The sequence below is a fragment of the Alligator mississippiensis genome, chromosome 1 (assembly GCF_030867095.1).
Source record: "Alligator mississippiensis isolate rAllMis1 chromosome 1, rAllMis1, whole genome shotgun sequence".
NCBI lineage: Eukaryota > Metazoa > Chordata > Crocodylia > Alligatoridae > Alligator > Alligator mississippiensis.
In genome coordinates this window covers 281,131,683-281,156,692 of record NC_081824.1, presented here as the reverse complement: position 1 = coordinate 281,156,692, position 25,010 = coordinate 281,131,683, and the positions used below count along the sequence as shown (strand labels likewise).

The 25,010-nt window shown below is 41.2% G+C and overlaps 1 protein-coding gene across 1 annotated transcript in view; it reads left to right on the top strand.

Annotated features, from left to right (window-relative positions):
- TMPRSS15 (transmembrane serine protease 15) overlaps positions 1 to 25,010 on the top strand; it is a 102,133-nt gene that overhangs the window by 43,068 nt on the left and 34,055 nt on the right. The window contains exons 15-19 of the mRNA XM_019476106.2: positions 14,143 to 14,232; positions 16,142 to 16,267; positions 16,762 to 16,902; positions 21,219 to 21,329; positions 23,630 to 23,762. Of these exons, the coding sequence (XP_019331651.1) occupies positions 14,143 to 14,232; positions 16,142 to 16,267; positions 16,762 to 16,902; positions 21,219 to 21,329; positions 23,630 to 23,762 (601 nt within the window). The remainder of the gene's footprint in view (positions 1 to 14,142; positions 14,233 to 16,141; positions 16,268 to 16,761; positions 16,903 to 21,218; positions 21,330 to 23,629; positions 23,763 to 25,010) is intronic.

Genomic DNA, 25,010 nt, shown 5'->3' with positions numbered 1-25,010 from the left:
TGCCTTTCAGTCACAGGCAACTCTGGAGAGCTTGTCCCTGCTCAGCCTCTATGGCCAGACTGCCTGTTCTGAATCTGGCCCTGCCTTGTATCTCTCCCAGGGCCCTGCCCCCTTCCAGTCAGGTGACTCCCCTGGACTGCTTGCAGGTGCCTGCTAATTAATCTCATCAACTGGTCTCCAGGGTGACCCAGTTGCAGCTGTGTCCTGCCTGCCCAGCAGGGCTCTCCCTAGGCTCTTTCTCTCTAAAGTGACAAAGCACCACAGGTTCTGTTGCAAGCACTCACATCTCCATCCTTTGTCCACCCTAAGCCACCATGGAGTTCATCAACCTGAAGGCTTTTTTCTCCATTATGCTACAAAGCATTTTCAGCCACTATCAGTGCATCGCCCACATCTTCACTAGCTGGGAGGGTAGTGCCCACAAGGCCAGGAATGGTCACAATGTTGGGAGCCCTGGAGAGTACAGTTATTGTCCCACCCACATCCTTAGGGACTCTGCCTACCCTTTCCTCTCCTGGCTCTTGAAACCTTACATGGACCATGAGAGAGAACACTTCAACCACTGGCTCAGCAGGTGCCTCATGACTTGAATGCACCTTCAGCACTTCAAGGCATGCCTGGAGGGCTCTGACTGTGTGCCTCATCATTGCCAAGGAGCACTTGCTACTCTTCATCACTGGTTCCTGTGTTCTGCACAACATCCTGAAAGATTGTTTCAGGCTTAACATTAGGGAAAAACTACTTCACATCTAGGGTGTCCAGACTTTGGAATCAACTCCTTCCAGAGGTGGTACAATCGCCTACCCTGGAAATCTTTAAGGGGAGACTGGATGGTCACCTTGCTGGGGTCACTTGACCCAAGTTGGCTTTCCTGCTTGGTGCAGGGTTCTAGACCCAATATTTTTCCAAGGTCCCTTCCAGCCTTAAAATCTATGAATCTATGAGGCCAGGAGGAAGTCATCTGCATGGGGTACACAGAGGAATCTTGTCAGATGGGATTTAAATTTCCACCATATGTGCCGTTTTTAGATTGAACTAAGAATTGTAAACATTTGTGCACCTTGCATTTCTACCACACTAAACTCAATTCTATCAATCTAAAAGCATTTTCAGGCACTGAGTTGGTTGCCCTAATCTAAATGTTCAAATTAGAATTTGACCCATTTGAAAATAATTCATAGGGTTGTCTTCATAAGTGCTCATAAAACTCTACTGTGGTGTCATCGGTGAGACAGCAAAGAAAATGTGTTCTGATTGTATTTTGTTCCTGGTAACTATCAAGTAAAATAAATTCCAAGATAACCTCACAGTGATTTACTTTTTTAACTCCACTGGTGATTTGGGGCAACAATTTTGTCAGGTGCAAATAAAATCATTTATTTCTTTACTATATATTCATACCAGCATAGAAATTGGGGCACCTGTATATGTTGCAAGGTTTAATCCTCATTAAATTAAATAGGTTTATAAAATTTTAAATTGTTTATTTTAGCACACCGCATCAACATTTGCACCTACTAGGCATTTGAATTAATTAAGCCTGGTGTGCAATTCCCTGTAAATTCCAGCAGGAGGAGCCGCATACCAATACCATACACTGCTGCTATATTCCCTACTGAATTACAGTAGGGGGCACATGTAAACCAGTAATATACCACTAATCCCTCCCGGCCAAACTGTGACACCCCAAAACCACATGAACTCTCATGCCTCCCTCATCTGCTCCCATGCCCCCTAAACCCCCTTAAAGGACCCTTCTTCCCCGTGTAAGAAAATAAATAAATAAATACATATAAGTGTGTGTGTGCATATAATATGAATTTTTTGTGTGTAAGTATATAAATATATTTTTTTTTATGGGATAAAGAGTGGGTTGCCAACTTGCTCCTCATCCTCCTTCTCATTGCCATTCGTGATTGCAGCTGGTGTGGGGGGAGAAAGTACACCACCTGTGGTGATGGTGGCAGTAGATACAATTAGCATTGCAAGTGACCTTCTATCTGCGTGTCACCTGGTCAGGTGTCTGTGTGCTGGGCATTGGTGCAACAGAGCCTTTTCCCTTTACTGTGGTAGATGAGTGTGGGGACAGTGATGTACCACCCACTGCCAAGGAAAGGGGCAGCCCTGAAAGTTGAAATGCTGAAAGTGGGGTGACCTTCCTTGTGCAATCTCAGCCAGCACAAAGAAAAAAAAATGCACCTACAGCATTACATTCGCTCAGGGGGAGGGGAAGATTAGGGGGTGAAGGTGCTGTTGTTACCCTGGCCAGGGCAAGGCAGGAGCAGGCAGTGGAGGGGTAGGGGGGACAGGATGTGGGTCTCACTGTGAGCTGAGACTGCAATCATGACTGGCGGCTACCTGCAATCTCTGCATAGTGCTTTGACGCATGGGTGAGTTGTGGGTAGCCCTTGGGACCCTGTGGGCATCCCTCCTTGGTAAACCCATCAGTACATGGCTCTTTTTCTACCTACACCCCCTTTTGGTGCTTTTCTGGAAAAAAAATTTGCCAGGACGGTGCCAGTATGTCTGCACTGAATGATACATTTTGCGCCAGAAGGAGGGGAGGAAACTATGCAGATTTCAGGCACCCTGGTCCCATGAATCTGAATGTGGGGTGACCTTCTCTGGGCAATTCCAGCCAGCACAGGGGAAAAAAAACCCACAGTTATGGCACTGGGTGCATTGAGGCAGAGGCAGAGTGTAGGGTGAAGGTGCTGTTGTCACACCGGCCAAGGCAAGGCAGGGGCAGGCAGTTCATGAGGTGGGGAGGGGGGCGAGGTTGTGATAATGTGGGTCTGACGTGAGCTGAGACTGTGAAATCATGACTGGTAACTCTCCTTGGCATGCCTGTCAGTATATGGCCCATTTCTTACATGTGGTTTTGGCGCTCTTTTTGCAAAATAACTGCCAGGATGGCACCAACAAGTCAACACTGATGGGTATTTTTTCACTGAAATGGGGGGGGGAGAGGGGCGAACTTTTCCTGACCAACTGAACAGCATCCCTTTAAATTGTGGGAGCAGTGTTTGGGGTACAGGTATGCTGTATTGATCTGAGATGTCTGAGGCCAAGGAGAGAAGACAGCAGGCCAGAGACGGAAGAAGAAAGCCAGCTAGGGCATGTAAGACTAGGGCAACGTGGTCCTATGAATATCTTGGGTGTCTCCAAGGAGAGTTTCCCAGCAGGGTCACAACAAGACAGCGTTTGAGTGCAGGCTGAAGTCTGATATGAGAGCTGCTTTCCGACACGGAGTTGCAAGAAGGCATCGCAACATCCTCCACAACCAGTATGTCTAACCATTGGGAACTGACATTCCGACATGTGAAATGACACCTGAGATTAGGCGAGGCTCTGGGGGAGGGGCAGGGGCGGGATGGGTGAATACAGACAAGTGACATATGTGGGTGGGGTGTTGTTTACTTCAACTGACAACTAACTAGATGGGTGGGGGGGGATTTGGTTGTCATGCAGGAAGGTGAAGGGCAACACAAAGCACAGAGGCTCTGCTAGCCAGTGAATACTGTTCAGGCATTCAGGGCAGCCCCTTATTTATGGTTTACCAAGGAACCTTCCTACCCGATGGTCTAATACACCCCCTCCCCCCCCCACACACACACACAGCCCACACATTCTTTCTTTCCTGTTTTCAGGTATGAATGATATGCCGCCACCGCCACCACCACCACCGCCGCCACCAGTGAAGAAGAAAAGCAGACTATATATGAAGCCTGAGAATGATGCTTGGACATGCCATCACTTCCTGTGTGGTGTGGCTGAGGCACATCAGTGGTAACTTGCAACTGTCCTACAATTGTTTTCCATAAAAATCTCTTGGTTAGGTCCTGATTACTCTTTACTTGGTTGGTTGGTTGGTTGGTTGGTTGCATGGTGTGTGTGTCTGGGAGGGAAGCGGGGGAGGTTGCAGTGGCAGTTTTAGGTCTGTGTGCCTGCCTGCTGCCCCTGCCCCACTGTCCATGGGGTGCCCTCCCTGCTTGCAAGTAAAGGCAATAAATAAAGTGTGATAAATAAGTAAAACAAAGATAAGTAAAAAACAAACAAACAAAAAAAAAAGATGAAGTAAAAATGATAAATAAATTGATTGGCTCCTGCCTTGCCCCCAACATGTAATGATGTCAGTTGGTTGCATAGGGGGAGAGTGTGGGTTGGTGGGTGTTAGTCTCTGCTTGCCTCTGCCCTCTGGTCCACGGGCCATGGGGTGCCTTCCATGTTTAGTGTAGCTTTTTCACTGCTCTCTGCCCCATGGCCAGAGAAGTGGCTGGCTCTTGAAAAAGCAATTGGGAGTGGTTGGCTCCTGATTGTGTCTGTTGAAAAGTAAAAGCTAATGTGTGTGTGCAGAGGTGGGGGAGGGAGGAAGAGGGTTAACCTTTTAAATTTATTTTTTAAAACACTGCACAGTTCATAACATAAAAATAGAACAACCTACCCTTCAGGCTTCCACCTCCACGCAAGCTGAAGGTCACCTCAGATTCCAGCCTTTTTTGAACTCTTGTCTTCTAGCACTGGGGCTACTGGTCAAAGAATATAAAACCTTGTCTTGGGACAATGTAAAAGGAAGGAGCCTCAAACAAATGGCACATAGTACCCATCCTCCATGAAGAACCAGAGATGTATGTGCTTAAATAACCATTTAAAAAAATAACCCACAAATACTATAAATATAAAAAAGCATTCTGTGTACTTGCACGGTTAAAGTTAAAAGTGTTAGCAACTCAATATTATTCTGCCAGTGGGTAACTCTGCTTATGCTCTTATCATTGTTTTAAAAAGATCCCCTGAAAAACTTTCCTGCACGGTAAAACCCCAAAGAGCATCATTTAAAAAAAAAAACAAAAAAAAAACACCCTCTTCTCAAGGTCAATAATTTCTAAACAGGTACAAAAAACATTTAAAACTCACAACATCTTTGTTGCCATTTACTGAGTAACATTTGCTACTTCACAAGGATGGCGAGTTATGAATTTTCTCAAGTAGCTACCTTTCAAATTGAACAAAGTAGTCCTTTATAACTTGCCATTGCAAGCAAGGGGGAGTCTGTCTGCCTGCCTCTGCTGCTTGCCTGCTGCCTCCCTTTACTCTCTGCCCCAATGGCCTTGGGGCCCACTCTCTGCTTGCTCGTCTTCAGATATAACTGTGGCACTTGGTTCCATGGGTTTACTAAGCTGAAGAGTGCTTACTGCTTCTTGCAAATTGTTTACCTTGAAAATTCTGTAACGGTTGGGTTGTTATTTATGCAAGTTAGGGTGAATAAATCATTAAAGGCTAATTATGTAAAAGAATTATCTGTCTCCTTTTCTTTCATGTCTGCTATCCTCACTTGCAAATGTTTGAAACAGCAGGAAAAGTCATTTAATCAGTACTGGAAAACCCAGAGAAAATCCTCAAGTAGCAACAAAATGGCACATGGGGGAGAGGGCAGGGGTAGATTAAGATTCCTTGGGGCCCTGGGCCCTGCCTTGCAGCTGTGGGCTCCGTCCTCAGCTGATGCCACAGGAGCTGCAACCAGAGTGGGATGTGCTGCCCCTGAGGCCCGGGGCCCTGCACCCTATGCCCTGCCCTGCAGCTGTAGGCTCCATCCCCAGCCAATGCTGCAGGAGCAGTAGCTGGAGCAGGACATGCTTCCCCCCAGGCCCAGGGACAGCTGGCCCATGCATTAATCCTTGTATGGAGGCCGGGGAGCCCCTGACTGTGGCTTGGGAGTGATGGACATTGCCAGGGCCAGGGTTGCCATTGCAAGTTAGGGCCAGCAGGATGGGGTGAGACTGTGCAATAGTGACTGACCTGGCAGCACAAGAGATCCTGGCAGCTATGGCCTGGCTGCAGTCAGTGCTAGGAGTGGGCGGGCGCCAGCTGCTATCTTGAGTGCTGCCATGAGTCTAAATGGGGATTGGGGAACCTTGTGCACTCATGAATGATACAGCAGCCAGCACCAAAAAAAAAGGGAGAGGGGGGTAGCTACAAGCGGCATACACTGACAAGGCATGCACCATTTAGCTGTGTCTTACTGAAAGGGAAATTAAAGCTTTCCATGGCTCCCTCCCACCCCTTCCCAGAGGCACGCAAGCAGTTCATTCCTGGACTGAACCTGGGGCAAGTTATGTGCTAACTGTGCCATTCTCAATTAAGGGCTTCTGGCTGCCATGAGTCGGACTGTGAGGTGACCTCTTGTGCAGTCATGAGTGGTGCGGCATGGAGTCGGCACATGGCACAAGGAAAAAAAACCCTTAGCAGCTACGAGTTGCGTTCGCACAGGGGCAGGTAATGCAGTGATTGCGCCATTGTAACCCTGGCAAGGGCATGGCTGGGGCATACGTGGTGGGGTGTCCATCTACAGGTATCCATACAGGAGAGAGAACACTGATGCATGTTGGGCTGGGTGGACCGCTTCATCTGCCATACTACACCTGGCGTAGAGGGAAATGCATAACACCCATTTATCGAAACGGGGCAGCTGCAATTCAGAGTGACATCTGGTAGACTAAGGGGTGAACCACAAAGTTGCAGCACCATCTGGTGAACAAAGAGGCTCATTACACATCTGAGTGCCTTTTTGTTTGCACACAAGGAATCCATGGATGTGACGCTTTAATTTGCGGTGAGCCAAACTAAACTACATCCAAGGAGTTTTACTTTAATGCACCAGAAAGACTTTTAAAGCATCCAGAAAACCTGCTTGTGGAAACAGTCACACTGTTAGAGTGCAAGACAAGACAAAAAGATTATTTATACTTTCCATAAGATTATTTATAATGTCTTGCGTTTACGCATCACAGGATCAAATTTTGCCATAAGCAACTAATGTCGTACCATTTGAACAGAAAGTTGTTCTGTTTGAGCATTAGATCATGAGGTGGCTCATAAACTTCTTATAAATCCTTAAAGTAATTGTGTTCATGAGTGTAACCAGTTTTCCAGAAAGATTAATTTCATCACAATGCGTTCTTGATTATATTTACAGGAACTCTTTCGCTTTGGATTATAACTTTACAAAATTTCTACATTAAATGTGTGTCTTTACATAGTTTCTTTCTTTTTTAAAGTTTTGGTATTTCTTGTAAAGAATTATGAAAGTTCCATATTGTGATGGTTGTTCCAAAGTCCAAAACCTTTCTTGTATGTACTACAGTTTCCTTAAATGGGTAATCTGAACAGGAACTTGTCCATTGTGCAGGATGTCAAAATGGCTTAAAATATTTCAACATGTAATTCTAGTAATATACAGTAAAAGCAAAACAATCAATATATTAGATTTTAATATTGCCCTTCTGTAAGGCTCACCTCTTTCAAACTGATAGAGCCCAAATATGGAATGCAGTGTGATATAGACTCGAAAAGAGCTTCAAAAAATGATTCTTCATGAGGAAATTTACAATATGGCAGGATTGTTTTCTTTGGGGAAACTAAGTCTTACTGTAATCAAATTAATAGTTCTTCATTGTTATTGGAAATTACATTAAAGTCAGAGCGCACACAATTTCTGTAACACTGGCATAAAATGTGCAACACCCCTGCAAATGAAGCCCACAGAAAAGAGGTGGCAATACATTTCATGTGAAAGCCATAATCTATAACTATATTTTTAAAGAGTTTTGACTTCGTAAACATCTTAAAGTAAAAAGAACACTTCACTTTGAGATGTCAGGTGACTTCGCTATCTGAATCTTCACAATATCTGTTGGGATAGTCTCATAGTACACAGATTACAATATCATTTACAAACTAAACCATTCTTTCTTCTACAAAGCTAAAAAGAAAAGCACATTTTCCCTAAGGAAAAAGCCAGAGATTTAAATCTTGGAATGTATTATGTAAGTCTCTTAGAAACACCCAAGAGGTTCTGTCATGTACCAAGCATGCTGAATCAAAGCATGCTAGGTCAGATTAAAATATTTACTATATCGTTCCATCTCCCAAAATGCAGAATATCACACACACACACACACATCCTTCCCTTATACATGTACTCTGCCCTCACATCTGGAAGTTTTATTAGCCTTCCTTCTGCATTTGTTCAGGTGAAGTTTGACAGCAGAAATGATTAAATATGCTTAAACTAAAACATTTTCTTTCCTTCCTTCTTTATTTACTGGAAGCAGAAAGCGCAGAAAATCTCACAAAAGCCTCCTGACTTTTGAGCTTCGGTCTGTGAACTGAATTCATAGAGAGATTCTGAGATAAGAAATGTAATGTTTATCTTACATGAACCCTGTTAATCTTTTAAGGGTTGCTAGTCACCAATGTAGAAACGTCCTCAGGTATTCCTGAGACCTTCACAGTCTTGAAACAGAAGTTTCACATCTCCTAAGAGAGCAAATCAAATTCTGCCCTCAGCTAAAACCCCACTGTCTTCAGTAGCACTATAGGGACTTTCACTAAAGACAATTTCTCCATCTGAGATTTTCCAGTCACTGGATTAAGCCTTAGTCCAATGAATGGAAATGGAAGCAAAATATTGCAAGTAAAATGGATCAAATTTTGGGACAAACAGAAGGGAGCAATATCTGCTGTTTTCTCAAATCCCTAATCTCCAAAAGAACTAAGGGTGTGCAAGTTAATCACCACAAATTGGAGACCAGCTAACTCTAAAATCCATAGCTTTACAAAGTTAGCTTTTTATTTTAGTGGAAATCTCTAAAATAATCTCTCTCAAAGTGTAGCGAAGCACAGTCTATTTAAGTTGCTGACTCTTAAACATTTAAATTTATACAAGAAAAAATACTTAAGGCAAATTAAAATGCTATTATCAGATATTTTGAGCCACCATTTTAAAGCAAAAACATGATGTAGACATGATTATCACATCAAAGTATACTTATCTTCTCTCTTTTTCTTCCTCTGTATGTAAGCACACTTGTACACTTAAGATAGATTTATGTATGATAAATATAAGTAATATATTGTCTAGAGAGCAGACCTTTTATCAGAGGATAGTTCATGAGGAAAAGTTGTTCTAAGGAAAATTAAAAATTGCTATATTATCTAGCACTTCAAAGGATTATGTGAAGCAGCTAATAGGGATCTGATGAAGTGAAAGTAACTGACATAAGTGTTTGAAATATTCATTTTTATTACACATTATACATTTGTAATGAAATTCTGATGCATTCATCTAATAATATTGCCTAACAGGGATATTTGAAATCACATTATAATAGGAACCTATTGCAGGTCTGTTACAGAACACATGTAATCTTTGCTACATAACTGGACCACCATTAGAGTAAATGGTAGCATCATAATTAGAATGGTAGATACTGTAAGTGCTTCCTTACAGCCATTTGTAGCCAGACAGCTACTAATACATTTTCTTAAACCAAGCATATGTTACCAGCTAGCTTTTCAATGTAAAATTACACTTGAAATTTAAAAAGTCACTCTTAAATGTTTAAAAGCAGTGACCTCTTCGCAATTTCCATTTAATGTATACATGCTAGGCATACTAGAAGTTTTAGAAGGCTCACTAATGTCATATGACATCATTTTAGTTCTGACTGTATGTGTGCAAGGGCCTGACTACTCACCTGTTCATAGTTTATTAAAAAACATTTTGAAAATTTCCAGACCTATGTGCACAACTTCAAAGCTCTCAAAACTGTCTCCATATTATATAAATGTGTGTCTATACTGCTGCTTGCACATGTTTAATGTAATCACCCTCTATTTATAATGCTTATTCTCTGAAAAGTGCCTTAGAAAAGTTGGTTAATACCAGCATTCCCCTTTTGCACATGGGGAAATTGAAGTACAATGTAGATGCACTTGAGCTGTCTTTAAGGCCCCTGACAGATGTCAAAGGCACAGTGGGATCTGATGTGGGATCCCAACAATCATGCTTCCTGCCACACCACATATGCATACTTTACTCTGCTGAGAACTCGATGGGGGTGGGGGGACTCGATGGACCCAATGGGGGTCGGACTCGATGATCTATTGAGGTCCCTTCTGACCCTAACATCTATGAATCTATGAACTAAGACTAGTGAAGGAAGGGGCAATGTGTAGGGGGTGCACGTGGGTACATGTGCACCCCCTGAGCCTGGCAGTGCACCTCCTACAAAAAGTCGCTTGCCACCCCACCGCCGAGACCGCCAACCTCTGCAGGCCGCCATCAACCCATGGTCAGTGCTAGCCACACCTTCCCCCCCACACTTTACCACTGCCGTGCTTCTACCGCTGCCGTGCCACGCCAGCTGCCAGGGGCATGAGTCATTCATGAGTGAAGGCATATAACAGTGAAGTCACTTTCCCAGAGTAATGGAATGAGACAATAGCTGACTTGTCAGAAGAATGTGGGTCTATGTACCTGTTAAATCTGTGTCCAGGAATGAAAAGCAAATGCAGCATTACAAGATTAGTAATAGCTCCCAGCAGCAAATTTTCACATGTCCTGAACATAATGCTACCAACTTACCAAGCACACACACAGCTCTATAAATATGATCCTGTTCTTCTAGTCATGTTTTTCTAGTGAGACAAGGTCAACAGGCATGCCCTTTAAAGCATGTCATAATCTAAGCTTCTTAAATTATGCACCTTAGAAATAGGGGGGAAAAAACAGTTTTGCACACTACTGTGCAAGTCCAGTATTATGTTTGTCACAGGGCCTTTTAAATAAATGACTCAAGCCACAAGTGTAGGAAAGAGTGTTGCCATACTGGCAGGCACAGAATATACTGGAAATATAAAGTAAAACTATACTTGTGTTAGCATTATCAGATTCAACAGAAAGTAACTTGAGATTCATACATGCAGATTCAACACATTCACATATTTTCCATCTCATATCCCATTATCCCACCTCTCTCCACCCCAGTGAAGTCGTAGTGATATAATGCACAGGCTACAGTTCCCTTGGGTGGCATGAGTTTTCTTTCTGGGTAACGCTGATGTGATGACCTTCTTAACTGCTTCCTTGAGAATGCTGCACTGTCTCCTATGTTGGGTTCATATTTGTTTCCTTCCTGCACAATAGCTAAAACTCCCTTGAACATCATCTGGAGGAGGTAGCCCTCTTTCACCCATTTGAGATTCAGATGTCTTCTTATTGGATGTAGGTAGCTCAATGTTATCACATCCTGGCTGGTTAGCATTGCTACTGTCTGATATAGCATTATTGGTCGTTACTATAGGTTGCAAAGTAGATGGCCCAACAACAGGTGGGGTTCCAACTTGCTGCTGTGCTCTGTTTAGTAGTTACGGCTATGTTTTGCAATTGGTTGATATGGTTGCATCAAACAATATTAGGCACCACTTGCACTAAACAGGATAAAGGACCTGTTTGCATGCTCACAACCACAGGCTGCCATTTCTTAAATCCCTGATAATCACAGGGGTTTGGCCTTCATTTGTTGCTGTTCCTGTTGTCCTGGTTTTCATGTAGAAAACTTCTGGCCCTTTGGAGTGGGCATCTACCACCAGTAGGTACATTATCTCTAAAAATGGTCCTGCAAAAATCAATATAGAGCTTTTTCCAGAGAGTAGACAGCCATACCCACAGGTGTAATGGTGCTCATTTGGGCATCTTCTGTACCTGTTGGCATATCATACACTCTTTAACAAAGTGTTCTATTTGTGAATCAATACATGGCCATTATACAAAGCTTCTGGCCAATTCCTTCATTTTTACAACTCCCAGGTGTTCCCTGTGTAGCGCTTCTAAAATGCTTGTGACACATTATAGTAAGTTCATCTTTATGTGCATAAAAATTGCTATATTAGGATCATCTATTTTTTTCCAGACTTTCAGAGTGGCGTCATACACTTGTGGTAGTGTGGGATCTGTCTTGGTTTCTTGCCCAGTCTTACTGCAGGTTACTGGGGCATACTTCAGATGAAATAAATTAACAATTCCAGTAGATTCTGCTTGTAGTACAAAAAGTTCTTTCACAAGTAAATGAGAGAGTCCATTAACATTTCCATGTGCCTTTTTTCTTTTGTACTCAGCATTGTAAGGGTGGCCAGCTAAAAATAGAGGCCATTGTTGCATACCTGCTGCACTTGTCTTATACACTCCTTTCTTAGCATGGATTATTGAGACTAAGGATTAATGATCTATGACCAATGTACACTTTCTCCCATATGGTTATTGATTAAATTTCTTTCCTCCCCACACCAGATTTAAAGCTTTTTTGTCTATCTGTGTATAATTCCATTCTGCTCCTATGAGTGAGTGTACCTGTAAGTGAGCATGGTGCAAACATTACGGTCTGTTCAGAACCATTGGCCATAGTTTATGGTATAATAGTCCCAATGCCATGTGAGAATAGAGCACATGCTAGCTTAATAGGCAACAATGGGTTAAAGTGAATAAGAACCTTTTCAAGCACTCACAGTCCAGATGTTGCATGGTAATTTTGGGCAGGTCCTGGAGCTCTTAACATGGACTGTTCACACATTAACATCTGAAACTGGTTGTAAGCACCTGTTACGTAGATTAGAGTGATGCCACTCAAGGCCAGGATTACCTCTGAACTGTGCTACCCAGATCATATTAAACTAAGGTGCAGCCATTCTAGGCTAAACCTAAATGTAAACACTTCTTCTGCCCCCCTCCTATTCCTGGGTCTGGAGGATCTGGCCTGGATCAGGCCCACTGCCACCCACTCCCCCTCCACACTACGTCAAATCCCTGCTCACTGACACCCGCCCCACTTACTTGTGGCTGCCCAGCTGTCTGTCCAAGGGGAGCAAGGCAGGTTAGCCCTTCCCTGCCGCTTTGCTGCTACTGCTGTTGCTGCTGTTTGAGCAGGCTCATCCCAAAGAAGAGCGGCAGCCAAGCAAGCAAGTTAACTCTTCCCTGCCTGCTCCCCTCAGACAGCTGGGCAGCTGCAACTAGATGGAAGTGGGGAGAGTGGACAGGTGGGAGCCATGAGGGGGCAGGGGGAAAGTGCAGCATATGGGGTGGGAATTCTTGCCTTTGTCTTCCAGGCCCCTGCAGGCCTGAAGTGTGACTGCTCCTCAGGCTAGCACTAATGCTCATCAACATTTGTGCAGCTCATGGTGTAAGGTTGTTACAAGGCCCTTAGAGTATGCTGGTTTGCTTACTTGTGTCCAGACTAAAATTAAGTCTTTATTTTCAGATGAAAACATTTCACCTGAAATTTTCAGGTATTCAGATAAGCTATTCCCACTAGTGACTTTGAGAAATTAATTATGGTACAATACAGAATCTATAGGAACCATACAGAATACTATGTTGGGTTGTTGGGGTGCTTTTTGTTTACAGGTGGGAGGTTGGTTTAAATGTAGACAAAACTGACTGAAAAAAGAGGTTCCCACCTCCCCCTTCCAAAATTTCCCTCACTTTTATTCATTTTATTTTCCTCTCAAGATATACTGATGAAAATTGATATATCAGTTTTAATTGTTGCTATTTAAATTGTGGAATAAGCAAAAGACTCTTTATGTTATATAACAAACATTTTCTCACTCCAGCAAAGAGTATATCAAATAGGAAGATGTTAAGAAATAGAGTAAACAACAGAAATGTTGATAAATAAACATGTTTTTACATGTAAAAAATTGCTTTCCAGGTTTTAATTCATGAACTAGTTTAATTAAGCTATACAATCAAACACTAACATAAGCATTTTAAACTGGCTTCTCTGGTATAAAACTTTCAAGCTTAGCTTTCTGATACCGTTCCTAGGAACCTTTGGTCAACAAATAAGGGTCAGGCTGTGGTCCTCTGTCACATAAATAAGGAAGGCCTCACAGGGAATGGTTACAGTTGCATACCTGTTCCTCAGAGCACAAGTACCAGGTGGGACTAGTACCTTATAACAGTAATATCTACAAAAAAGCTATGGCTGACATTGTGGTATTGCTACCCATTTGTATTAACCACTGCACTCCCAAGGAGCTCTGAGATACAGTTCACTGCACATTGTTTACGACTGCCTATTAATAGAATCATTTTGCTTTGAACATTCATACCATTATTACGAAGTTGAATATAATCTCTGTGCTACCCAGCCCATGTTTATAAAGCAGAGGGAAATACAATTAAATGACCATTACTTGGCTGACCTGTACTTTTATTGACTAGAATATGATCTTTCTAGACAATCAGTTATTCAAAGAGGCAAAAAGTGTCTTAAATTTCTAATGTGATTTCTCTTGCAGCTGACTGCGGGGGACCATTTGAACTTTGGGAACCAAACACTACTTTCAGCTCTAAAAATTACCCAAACAACTACCCCAACCAAGCCTCCTGTAAGTCAACCCTTCCCACACCTGCAGGAATTAAGAGTACAATAAAAATGGTTACAAATATGCTTTTCAAATGTGCTTCCTAATGTTGTTAGGAAGGAAGAAAAGCACTCTTAATTAAGGACCATGCTGACAACTTGCCAGATGTAGTAACTGGTAGTTAACTAAAAATAATGGAGAATGTTGGCATCCATGCTGACAATTAGAGCATATTCTACAGTTCTCTAGGACCTGTTGTTTTTCTGCATTGACCCCCCATTAACTGAAGGGTACCATTTCAGACCATAGATGTTCTGTAAGCAGCATGGCGATACTCCTGCTATAAAATATTTAGCGCTAGCCTCCTCTCTTCTTTCTCCCCTTGTCCTCTGCTCCTGGAGCTCTTAACTCTCTCTGTAGCTCCACCCTCATTTGTGGTCATCAGGTCCAGCTTCCCAGCCAGGAAGACTTGTAACTGCTGACTACCTGCAGGCTGAGCACCTCCTTACATTCTTCCTTGGCTACATGCAGACCAAGGGAGGGTCTGCAGTAGGAGAGACCAATATGAATGAAAATGCAGAAGTATTTTACATAGGAAGAGCTCTAACTGGGCACAGTTTGAATAATATAGTTGTTGCCCTAAGAACTATGTGGTGTATCTGGTTCTCCTCCAAAATGGAGAGAGAGCAAACAGTGGGGTGGATATTGCCGTAAATATGCTTCAGTTCTTTCCAAACAAGGACCTGGTTATCTCCTCCAAATGAGGACCTGGTTTACTTTTAATAAATCATTTTTATTGATAGTTATAAAGTATTAGCTCCAAGCATGGCTATAGATATAATCTTAGCAAGCAAGTAATTGCATATTACCAGTCTTAATAATACATGACTTAAGAGCTGGATAGGTATCTCAGAGCAGGCTCTGGTTCCTTGGAGGGAGATCAGATGTCTTTGGTTCTCAGGTATCATTAGGGTGAGGGGAAGGGAAAGGAAGGAGAGGAGAAGGAGAAAGGGAAAGAGGGAAGTAATATTTATAGTTCTTTAGTCATGTAGTTACCAATTAAGCCAATTTTCTGTTTTTCATTAACATCTTAGGTTATGTCTTCACTTTATCATGTTTTTTCTCTTCTTCTTGGTACCTGAAGCCATCTGCTCCAGATATGGGGGGAATGCACCATAACAAACCCTTTTATTTATAACAAGCATTTTTCTCATTAGACTCTTGCAAAAAACGCTTTTCTCTGTAAAGCATGTTCCTCAGTGACATAACCTATGGTGTATGCTAGCTCCATGAATGCACTCTATCCCACTTATGTTACGGCAACTAGGTTTTGTAGGCTTAAGGGACCATTTCAGTCCTGTCAAGTTTCAAGAGACTGAATTGTCTCCACAGACCTAGGTAGTGCTTTCTATTGTTCAAATAATGTTGCTGATAGTTTGTACAGGATTCAAGTGACACTGATCTTATTTTTACTTTTGATCCTTCCCACTTTTAACAGCACCCTTTGTGCCACTTTATGCAGTTTCAAAGTTCAAAGAAGAGGTAATTTTTGAAAAGCGCCAAATGGAAGTGATGTAACTAGTTTGGGACAACTGGGGCAGAAGGACATAGTTACCATTGCAGCTGTGCATTGTGCCAGCAATGTTGGAGCAGCAGCCAGAAGTTGCCACTGTCTCATGTGTGGCAGCTGCCTCAGGTGCCTAGCCACATCATTACTCCTCTGCCAAATTATTTGGTTCTATTGTCAAAATGTACTTAAAGGATCGCTGGAAATCAATGGAATTTAAGGTCCTAAGTCACTTAGAAACATTCTGCCAATTTTGAAAATTTACTAAAGGTCTTTCTTCTGTATGGTCTATAAATGTGCAAAAAGTAGAATCAGTGTGAAGTGTGTAAGTATGTGCTTTGTAAAAAAGAAAATGCTGTTTTTTAGGTATATGGTATTTAAATGCTGAAAAAGGAAAAAATATTCAACTTCATTTTCAATATTTTAACCTGAAAAATATTTATGATGTAGTTGAAATCAGAGATGGAAAAGGAGTGGATTCCTTGTTTCTAGGTAAGTAACACATATTGAGTAATAAGAACAATGGACTCAAAATGAACAATGTGTTGTAAAAAGAGTTAGCTCTCTTTCTAATTGTATCTTACATTAATACAATCTTTCTGGGATAACCCAAAAAACTTGACAGTTAACTAGAAGGCACAAGCATATTTATTGTATGTTGCCCCAATCCTGTTTAACTTCACAGGGAGACGTGTTGCAGTTGAAGTCAGCGGGCCTTCTAACATACATTTTGTTAAGTACAAGCACAAGGGTAGATGGTCAAGGCCTATGTTAACATGTCTTATTTCATGTTTAATTCTTACTGATTATAACTCTGTAGGTGCCTTGTCTACTTGGGAATACTAATTATCTATGGGTAATGGTGTTCTCTCCTATTTTGATTATATATTATAGGTTTTATTCTATGTCATCCCAAACCATTTTATGATGAATAAATAAATATTTTACCCATCACTGAAATGTATCCATATTTTTCTTGAGAGCAGCTGTTTATACAGGACAAGCCTCTTTTCCAGATGTCTTCTCTACAACTAACCAAATGACAGTGTTCTTCATTACTGACAAAACTGGAACTAAAAAAGGATTTTTAGCAAACTTCACTACTGGTTACCGTCTTGGCATGCCTGGTGAGTAAAATAGCTAAACCATTGGATTTAAGAAGTTACATTTATATAAGGTAATATTGAGAAGAAGTTCAAAATGAAGGCTGATTCTCAATCTTTGATCCATGGAGATGTGAAAAAACAAAAAAGCAGAACCAACACATACATCAGACTAAACTTCAGATTTCTGATTATTGACTGCTTGTATCTATTTCATACCAATTAAAACTGCAATATTAAACAAATTAAGCCAAATTTAGCATAGTGTGGACTATGTAATACCTCATGTCAGGGAGGCATTTGACATAATATTTCAGTCATTACCATTTTTTAATTTTTGCTTTTTGGAGAAAAATATAGACTGTTATAGGCAGTTGTTAATTGTGTCACGTACATTCCCAATAATAGAACCTGTCCAACTCATTTTACAGAGACTGTTAGTCAAGGCAGATTTGTAAATCACAATTGACATCACCAGTCAGGAAGCCTCGATTTTAATCTTTATTTTCTACAAAAATACATTCTTGTTTGATATCCTTCATTCATTTAACTTCTTGAAACTTTGCACTTTTAGGGAAAGGTTAAGGACTTGACTGTGTGTACACAAACTTGCAGAGAGACAATAGGGCTGACTGGCAGGTAATCAGGTCTGTTATCCGTCATCTCCACGTAATGTTACTAACAAGGATGTTATCTGTGGAGACACACATCCACACTTTGAGAACTGAAACTAAGCAACACAGAGATGCTTAATGGGATCTTCTAGACTGAGCACTGAGTCCTATTGGGTAGAGTGGTTTTCTTTAATCTTTACTAATCTACAGAGGAGCATCAGGCAACACCAAAGATTGGGCCCGTAATATAGCCCATGGCCTGTTGTGCCCTATTTATAAAACTTTTCTACAAAGGTTACATGAATATATGGTCTCAAATAGTTATAGACTAGTTATGATCCCTAATCCATGATGATATCTTTGAGCTTTAACATATCTGAAGTTAAAACTATCTTTATATAGGTGGTGTGGTTTGTTTTGTTTTTATAAAAAAGCATTTTAACAAAAAAAAAAGTACGATAAAAAAATCCGATTTAAATAAAAATCTGATCTTTTTTCTTTAATTTTTTTTTTTATCCACCCTGCTGTTAGTCTTCTTTTGAACACTGTTTTTTGAGCGTTGATTATCAACCTAATAAATCAGAAATTATTCCTATACAGTACCCAGATGGTACTGTGACAGATCCAGGAGGGTGTAGCAATGCAGCCATATCCCCATTTGGCTGTCTATGCATGCTCATGGAGCTCTAAGCTCATAGCGTGGTCAGAGTGGAATCCTGCCAGAGTTTCACTTGCAGAATTGGCATTTACTAGTTGATCAGCATGACCTGTAGCTGAAGCCACTGCTCTCTCATGGCCCCTGAGCACAGGGGATAGGTGCTGCTGCTGCTCATCTTCCCCCTTCCTCCTTCCCTGCCACATCTCAACAGAATTCAGAAGAAGGAGAAAAGAGGGGATGAGCAGCAGTAGAGCAGGAGAGGTGGCTCTGACCAAAACTTGTTCCATTAGCTGATGATCTCAGTGTCATGAGCTCAGAACTCACTGCTCATGCATGAGACATCCAACATTCCCTTTTAACCCCTGAAGAGTCAAACATCCATAGTTGTGACTGGCTAAAAACACATTTTTTTCCAAGTCATGGATAGTGTATGGTTTATTTCATGCAAATATAAAATAAACAAAAGTATGCAAATCTAAAATACCAAGTAACTGCTGTTAAATTCTCATAAAAATGTCCCTTTAATAGTCATTGACTTCTGGTGTTGTAGGAGTAAGATACTGCTTAATCTCCCTTTCGCTCTGATTTCGATGCCACATTTATTCAGAGTTTTTTTCTGTTTGGGGTTGGGTTTTTTGGTGGGGGCGGTATTTTTTTTTCTATTTCAGCATCTTTCTCTTCACTGTGCTTTAAAATTACAATTAAGTTTAGTCTTCCTGCATCATGCTACAATCATTGCCACTTTTGGCTTATTACAAGAAAAGAGTTCTATAGTACTTTCATCATAATTGAGCTTAGTCATGATCTCTGTAGCTAAAGGACACAGGCTTATCTCCAAATGATGTAGGCCATGGTTAAAAAGAATAGTTAGTAAATACATGAATTATATAAAAGAAGCAAATTTATGCATTTATAAAGCCATTCTGTCAACTGAAAGGGAAAATCCACGTAATCAATACCGTTGAAACATACTGAAACTCTGTTTCCCTACAGGTAGCAAAATTAGGGATAAAAGCACCACTCCTGGATAACTAGATCTTTTGAAAATCTGTCTGTAAGTGTCTCAGTGTAAGCTACTGAAAAAAGAGTTGTACTGAAATATGGACAGCACTCCTTTATCACAACAAATTTTGAGGCTTCAGAATTTGTTTTTGTTTCACATGGGAATGAAAGCAATATCTCTTGAATGTTTTGTGAAAAGAAATTAGGTAAAACTATCAATTTTCCACTTAGAAAGATCTGTTTTTTGCTACTGGCTCCATTCTGTCATCAGAAGTGACCAGAGTGCCCTGGACCTCAACAGTTGACCAGAAAAAAATGTCACCAAAGTCGATACGTCTCCATGAAATGTTTTGACCTATGTAAAACAGCATATTTTGATAATAGTACATCTCATCAAGAATATTCTTAGCAACCTGAACGTTGAGCGGCTTTGAGCATCTTCTCCTTATTGTGCTGCTTAAATGAGAGCTGAGCTCTTTTGAAAAATCTAGGCCCAACTATAGGTTTTGAGCTCTTAAAAATCTGGTTCAAGGAGCCCCTTGATAGCCCATCAACTGACATGGGGTTCTGACCACATCAGTGTACCACTTGCCACCAACTAGGGTGGCCATCATAGAGGACATTCTGGTTTTCTGCTACTCTGTCTGGTATTCTGCTACTTGGGAGGCACCAGTCATCCATTCCCACCAACATGAGCCTTGTCAGCTGTGAGGTTGGTGGTAGGGTCGCCATCAGTCTGGTTGTTCTGTATTGATATGAAACCCGATGCCTTTATGTCCTCCTGTAGAGGAAAGAGGACAACCAGACTGATGGCCACTCTACCACCAACCCCACAGCTGACAAGGTTCATGCTGGTAGGCATGAATGACTGGTGCCTCCCGAGTCTTGGTGGCACCAGATCAATGACTGGGGAGGAGGGGGGAGGGTCCCTCATGGCCCCAGCACTGATCACCAACCCCAAAATCACCAGTGGTGAGACCAAATGTGCGCTTCCATTGGCCCTTCCCATTTCACAGCTGTCATTTCCAGGGAGTGCATGGGCAATCTCAGTGGGTGCATGTGGGACCCTATGGATTGCCAATGTTTGTGGGAGTGTTTCCAGTGCTGCCCCCACTGTGAACCTCATCAACTGCATGGCTCACAGCACGGAGAATGCTGCTCCTGCTGCTGCTGTGAGCTTCATTGGCTGTAGGGCTTGCAGTAATGGCAGCATTGTTGGTTGTGGGGCTCACATCAGGGTTTTCCTCACTGCTGCTATGAACCCTGCACCTCACGAGGCTTGTAGCGGTGGCAACATTCTGCCCTTTGTCGTGGCTTCAAGCCCCACACCTCACGAGGCTCACAGCAACTGCAGCATTCTCCCCCATTGCCCCTGTCATGAACCCTGTCAGGGACCACGATCCCAGGCTCCCTCTGCATTGGTGATAAGGTGTGATAGGATCTAATGTGCAATCCCACAATTGCACCTCTGTCATGCATGTGTGGCATGGCAGGAGACACAATTGTGTGGATCGTCTGTTAGATCCCATTGTGCCTTTATTTACATGCGTAGAGGGGCCCTTAAGATACCTACCTTGTGGTATGTTAGAGACCTTTTTAAAAAAAAATGCTAAGAATCTAGATGCAAAATTACAAGTTATTTTTGAATATTTTAGGATGAAATCCAAGGTACGCTAAAAGTTAATGGGAGGTTTGTCCTTGACTTCACTGGAACCAGGATTACACCTGTGGGTTTTATCTTTATATAAATTGTTACACTCAAAGCCAACTCAGAAGCTACTCAGAATTAACAGAATGCTAGAAATGCTAGAAAGTAAACACTGTTATCAACAGCAATATACTTCACATTGCAACACTGTTAATTGCTTCCCCTTCATTAACTTTTATTTATATATTATGTTATTTTGCAATGTATGTATATTTATATATACATATATTCTAATGGCAGTAGGATACTAGTAAAGAGTCCTTTTTTTTTCCCTCCACTGGGTTGGAAGATCTGTGTGGAAGACCAGGCTCGCACTGGAATAACAGTTTTGTTTTCTTTGCTGATAAAACTATTTTAGAGACCTGTGAACACAATGATTATCACTGTGGAAGTGGGGAATGTATTCCGCTAGCCAACCTCTGTGACAAACTCAAGCAATGTAAAGATGGATCCGATGAAGCAGAGTGTGGTAAGTCTCCCTTAAATGCAAAACCTGTCCATGTATTTTTCAATAATAATGACTTTTATGTTTGATTTAAGGAAACAAAAGAAAGATGAAATATAAAGAGAGAGACCCTCCACTGTTTTAAATTGACCCAGCTCTTAATGACACAGTGAAGCTGTAGTGATTTATACAAGTTTAGGATCTGGCTCAAGGTCTCTGTCAGAGACAGTAAAGAAAGTGACTCACTCCAAAACTTTATATCTGAACAAGAAGATATCCCTGCAAAATGCAGGGAGATGTCTCTAAATTTAAAGGTGCAGGCTACTTAAAACAGTTTAAGAGCATAACTCTTAAATTGAAGAGTTAAGTCAGCAGTATTAGCAAAAACATGACTCCTTTAAAAATAATTCTCTTGCTGTTGAAAACTCCAAAATGATTAGTGCTTGTAAACCCATGCCCCAAAATCTAGCACTTCCATGACTGCCTTGACTCCAGCTTCTTTAAGAGAACAAAGGAGAGGACAGCTGTGGGAGCAGAAATTGGACCAGCTTTTCAGAGCTGCTCACAAAGTATATGGAAGTTACTATGGCAAGGGAAGCAACAGCTGCTGTGACTCCACCATCTGTGAAGCTCCTGTTTACTTCAGCAGCCATAATGTGCGTATATGCAAACATGGGCAGATCTAGGATTTTGAAAAGGGGGCGCAGATGGTTGTGCATTATCCCATGTAGTACAACATATACTTTTCTCCGGGTGAAAAGGAATTAGAAGTTTTAATAATCTTCAAGGGAGCTAGGACTCTATTATTCACAGATTCACAGAAGTTTGGGGCTAAAGGGACCTCATGAGATCATTGGGGCAGTTTAAGATCAAATTAAAAACAAATACAACTTTACTGGAATAAGTTGGAAACAGTCTGCAGGGTTAAGTAAGAAATGTGTTACCAGAAGCAGCCAACAGCCAGAAAGGCTAGCTTAATTAGTGGAACATGAAGACTATTAAATAGGAGAGACGGTAATTACCAGCTGTGGAATGAGGAGTTTAGAAGAATTCACATGGATTTTAATGAGACATTTATTAAGGAAGTAATAAACTAGAAGCGCAGTATCTAAGGTACATTAATGAACATGTAGATGCACCCAATGCTGTCTGACTAGAAATGCTGCTGCCACTGCCAAGTTATTAACTTTGGGTAGAGAAGGAATGAAAGGGGGGTGCAACTGGATCTGCTCCTATATCTAAAAGCAAACATTAACTTTTCTGTTTTAGCTTGTTATTTTTGATGGTGAGAATATTATATATTAAAAATAGGTTTTTTTTAAATTTAGTTTAATATTAGTTTAGCTTAGTATTATATATTAAATATTAGCTTAGGTTAGTTTAATATTGTATATTAATATAATTTATAATAAAAATAAAAACTATATTAAAGTATCTTACAGCAAAAGCTGTGAATATAATTATTTAACAAAGAATAGATGAAAAAGATTTTTAAAACATTTTTAATATAGGCATTTTTAAAATATGGCTAAATTAATCTCTGTCTGGTATTCTGTACTTGATTCCAAAGATGTCTTTGCCATAACTTGTTCTAATACCATGTACTAGAATATGTAATTTAATTTGAGATAAACTGTTTCTAGTTAAAAAAAACAAACAAACAAACAAAAACCCTAATGCAAAAATTGGCTTCAATATTAGTCTGCACCTCTAATAATGAGGTAAAAGATTAAGTGACTGTCTCCTCTTCAAGTTGCTTTTTATAATGTTTCCAAATATTTTTTTCTGAATGTTTTCTTCTTCAAAAAGCTTTGATGTTTTGTCTTTCTTAGTCAAGATTTGTGGCAAAGCAAATGACAAAATGATAGCATTTCCCACAAGATGAAAACTTCAGTTTTTCAGTCAGCTACTCTTTTTATGGTAATCACCAATCTGGTTGCAGTGACACTTGGGTAGCTAAGTCCTTGCATCATGATTTGAAATAAGGTACTGCTGGCTGAAAAAAAACCTGAAAAGAGGTTGGTTGAAATCTGGGCTTATCATATCAATTGAACAGCTGTCATTGATGAGGCTTTGGCAGTAACTTTGTTGGACACTGTCTCCCTTCCTCCTGCCCTTGGGATTAAAAATGCAGGAAGATGTGTCAGTAACAGGTTTGCCATCATTGGGCTATATCATTTTTATGGCACATATTTCCTCTCTGCTGCAAGACCAAGTAACTTAGAGTTCTGTGGTCTAGTACTAATGCATCTAGTCTGTTGTCTGCATTATATTTCCAGTACTTTAGCCTAGCTGATAATTCATATGTCTGTTTTTGTCCATAGTACGTCTGTTTAATGGTTCTTTAAGTGTCAATGGGTTGGTACAATTCAGGATTGAGAATAAATGGCATCTAGTATGTGCAGATTACTGGACTGAGCAGATTTCAAACAATGTCTGCCAACTGCTAGGACTAGGGTAAGTACTATTATTCATTGCCTTTGTCAGTAACTCATTAACACCTCTATTGAATATAGAATGCATTTATGTTTTTCTAGTCAGCTTGACCAACCAAAATATTGGGGGGGGGAAATAAAAAGAATGTGCCCAGCTGAAAAACTGCAGTATTTTGTCCATTCATCCTATTCCTCAAACAGCATAGTGCAAGTTTCTGTGGCACATACCTTTGAAAGATTTACAGGAATGAGGATGCCTGTTTGAATAAACTAATTGGTTATGCATAAGAATCACTCCCAGGACTATCACTTTTATGATGATTCCAGAAATAATGTGTTAGCAAACAGGAGTCTTCATTATTCAACTATCATACCGATGTTCATTTTACATAAATTGCAGACAATTACTTGGTATTGCACACCTGGCCTGACAGTTCTAGTTGTCATTTGACCTTATTGTACCACTTCAGACAAGAAATTGAACTTCTTTTGAGGCTTGGAAAATAATTTACTACTAAAAAATGACACTCTACCCTTTTATTAGCTGAATAAATGTATGGAAAAGCCAAAATACTGCAACAAAGGCTTCCATAGATTCATAGATGCTAGGGTTGGAAGGGACCTCAAAGGATGATCAAGTCCAACCCTCTGCCAGTGTCAGGAAAAAGTGCTAGGGTCATGTAACCCCAACCAGGTGCTTGTCCAGTCTCTTCTTGAAAACCTTGAAGGTAGGGGAGAGCACCACCTCCCTTGGAAGCCAATTCCAGATTCTGGCAACCCTCACCGTGAAGAAGTCATAATGTCCAACCTAAACCTACTGTCCATCAGCTTGTGGCCGTTGTTTCTGGTTATTCCAAGGGGTGCTCTGGTAAACAGAGCATCTCCTATTCCATGCTGCCCTTTCCCTCCCCCTGCCCCCAGAGTGAATTTGTATACTGCCACAAGATCCCCCCTCAGCCTTCTCTTGAGGAGGCTGAAAAGGTCCAGGTCCCTCAGTCTTTCCTCATAAGTCCTTCCCTGCAGGCCTCTAACCATACGAGTGACCCTCATCTGGACCATCTCACAGCTATCCCCATCCTTCTTGAATTACGGTGCCCAGAATTGGATGCAGTACTCTAGCTGTGGCCTGACCAGTGCTGCATAGAGGCGGAGCATCACCTCTCTGGACCTGTTTGTGATGCGCCTACTAATGCATGACAAAGTGTGGTTAGCTCTGCTAATTACTTTGTCACATTAACGACTCATTCATCTTGAAGTCAACAACAACTCT